The sequence below is a fragment of the Numida meleagris genome, unplaced genomic scaffold, assembly GCF_002078875.1.
Source record: "Numida meleagris isolate 19003 breed g44 Domestic line unplaced genomic scaffold, NumMel1.0 unplaced_Scaffold296, whole genome shotgun sequence".
NCBI classification, from domain to species: domain Eukaryota; kingdom Metazoa; phylum Chordata; class Aves; order Galliformes; family Numididae; genus Numida; species Numida meleagris.
The window spans coordinates 123,571-126,409 of NW_018364542.1; the positions used below are offsets into that span (position 1 = coordinate 123,571).

Genomic DNA, 2,839 nt, shown 5'->3' on the forward strand with positions numbered 1-2,839 from the left:
GGTCCGCGGGGGTCGGGGGGTGTCCCGGGGCGCGGTGCCCCCCCCCAAGCAGAGATCCCGGGGTTCGCTGTGCGGGACGGGGGGGGGGCTGCGCTCAGCCCACGGCCACGGGAGCAGCGTGGATCTGGTGGGAGGGGAAAGCCCCCGGCCACGTCCCCAGCCACGTCCATGGCCACGTCCCCATTCTCGTCCCCGTTCACGTTCCCGTCCACGTCCCCAGCTCTGTCCCCATCCGCGACCACGTCCTCATTCATGTCCCTGTCCCCAGCCCTGTCCTCATCCCCCCCCCCGTGGCCACGGCCTCATTCGCATCCTTGTGCACCTCCCTGTTGCCTGTGGCTGCATCCCCACTCGTGTCCCTCTCCCCATCCACATCCCCGCCCCTGCCCATGTCCCTGTCCCTGCCTACGTCCCTTTTCTCTGCCCCGTCCTTATCTACATCCCCGTCTACAGGCACGTCCCCATCCATGTCCCCGTCCACATCCTTGTTCCCCTCCACGGCCACATCCCCATTCATGTCCTCGTCCCTGTCCCCAGCCCCATCCCTCTTCCCTTCCATGGCCACATCCTCATCCACGTCCTCATTCGCATCTCCAGCCCCAACCCTGTCCCCATCCCTGTCCCCACATCTGGGCCATCCCCCTCCCCACATCTGGGTTGTCCCTGTCCCCACATTTGGGGCATCTCTGTTCCCATATCTGAACCGTCCTTATCCCCACATCTGGGCCATCCCGCTCCCCACATCTGGACCGTCCCTGTCCCCGCATCTGGGTTGTCCCTGTTCCCACATTTGGACTATCCTTGTCCCCACATCTGGGTTGTCAACTGTCTCCACACCTCGGCCATCCCCGTCCCCACATCTGAGCCGTCTCTCTCCCCACATCTAGTTTGTCCCTGTCCCCACATTTGGGCCATCCCTGTTCCCACATCTGAACCATCCTTATTCCCACATCTGGGCCATCCCCCTCCCCACATCTTGGTTGTCCCTGTCCCCACATTTGGACTATCCTTGTCCCCACATCTGGGTTGTCACTGTCTCCACACCTGGGCCATCCCCCTCCCCACACCTGGGCCATCCCCCTCCCCACATCTGAACCATCCCTCTCCCCACATCTGGGTTGTCCCTGTCCCCACACCTGGGCCATCCCTGCTGCCTGCATTAATTTCCGCCCTCTTTTCCCCCATGGGGACGCGCCGTGGGGCCAGGCAGCCCCTCATCCCCGCACACCCTGCAGTGAGGGGCCGGGGCCGCGTTGGGGGGGGGCCCACGCTGAACGCAGCATCCCCAGCCATGGCCGCGCTGCTGAAGGCCGTGGTGAGCGCCTCGGAGAAGGCAGCCGACATCGCGCGGCTGTGCCGGGACGCGGAGCCGCTCTTCCGGCTGCTGGTGGCCGAAAAGACCGGAACGGATCGGAACCAGCGCTTCTCCCACGACTTCAAGACGTTGGCAGACGTCCTCATCCAGGAGGTCATCCGGCACGACCTGGGTGCCCAGGTGGGGGCTGGCTGGGGGGGGGGAGTGGGAAAGGGGGGGCGTCCCCAAATTTGGGGGTCCGTGTGTTAAGCGGCCTCCCCAAATTTGGGGGCGTGGGAGCGCTGCTGAGCGCGGCCGTCCCTGCAGTTCCCTGAGCTGCGCAACCACATCGGGGGCGAAGAGTCCAACGAGTTCACCAACGCCCATGGTGAGTGAGGCGGGGGGAGCGGGGAGGAGGGGGGTGGGCACGGAGCCCCCCGCCAACCCCGTGGGGATGGCGGTGACGCCGCGGTGCCATGGCAGGGGACACGGTGGCGGTGCGGGTGTGCGGCACCGTGGGTGAAACCGCGGCGCTGCTGGGCTCCGTGCTGCACCCGCACCGGGAGGCGGCGGAGCTGCTGGCGGCCGCCGCGCACCGGGACGCGGCGATCGGGGACGCGGCGCTGGACGGCGTCACCGTCAGCATCGACCCCGGGGACGTGGCCGTTTGGATCGACCCCATCGGTGAGGGGGCACCGAGGTGGGCCGGGACCCCCCGCCCCGCGGCTCGGCGGTGACGGTGACGGCGGCGTGCCCGCAGATTCCACCAACGAGTACATCGTGGGGCGCGAGGACGCTGTCCCCGAGGATGGCATCGCGCCCTCGGGGCTGTGCTCGGCGCTGGTGCTCATCGGTGCCTACGAGCGCAGCAGCGGCCTCCCCGTGCTGGGCGTCATCAATGAGCCCTTCCACCGCCGCCACCCGCAGACACGCAGGTAGGTGGGGGGCACGGCCGCACCTCGCCGTGACCATGGGGGGGGGGACGTCCCCCCCCCCTCGGTGTCCCCATCCTGAAGGTGGCAGAGCCGCAGCGGCCCTCGCTCTGTATCCCGCACCCCGCAGGTGGCAGGGCCGCTACCACTGGGGCATCGCCTACCAGGACGCCCACGTCTCCTCTCTGAGCCCCCCCCCGCCGCCGCTCCCCCCTCCCCGCGTGGTGCTGAGCCGGGCGGAGGGGCCGGGGGTGCGGGATGCCCTGGCCCCGCTCTGCGGGGGTCACCTCCGTTTCGCCGCCGGCGCCGGTTACAAGATGCTGTGCGTCATCCTGGGACGCGCGGACGCCTACGTCCTCTCCGGGGGGAGCACCTTCGCCTGGGACGCCTGTGCCCCCCACGCCATCCTGCGTGCTCTAGGGGGGGGCGTGGTGGCCCTGGGGGATGCCCTGAGGGCGTGGAGGGAGGGGGACACGGGGACGCCCCCCCAGCTGACCTACAACCGCCCGGCCGAGGGGGCAGTGGGGGCCGAGCGCTGGGCCAACCGGGGGGGGCTGGTGGCTTACATGCACCCCCAGCACCTGGAGGCGGTGCTGGAGGCGCTGGCGGCTGT

The 2,839-nt window shown here is 69.4% G+C and overlaps 1 protein-coding gene across 1 annotated transcript in view; it reads left to right on the plus strand.

Annotated features, from left to right (window-relative positions):
* Positions 1 to 6: 6 nt before the first annotated feature.
* The window catches only part of INPP1 (inositol polyphosphate-1-phosphatase), a 6,472-nt gene continuing 3,639 nt past the window's right edge, over positions 7 to 2,839 (plus strand). The window contains exons 1-5 of the mRNA XM_021382826.1: positions 7 to 1,495; positions 1,622 to 1,682; positions 1,778 to 1,978; positions 2,055 to 2,229; positions 2,357 to 2,837. Coding sequence (XP_021238501.1) covers positions 1,184 to 1,495; positions 1,622 to 1,682; positions 1,778 to 1,978; positions 2,055 to 2,229; positions 2,357 to 2,837 — 1,230 coding nt within the window. The 5' untranslated portion in view covers positions 7 to 1,183. The remainder of the gene's footprint in view (positions 1,496 to 1,621; positions 1,683 to 1,777; positions 1,979 to 2,054; positions 2,230 to 2,356; positions 2,838 to 2,839) is intronic.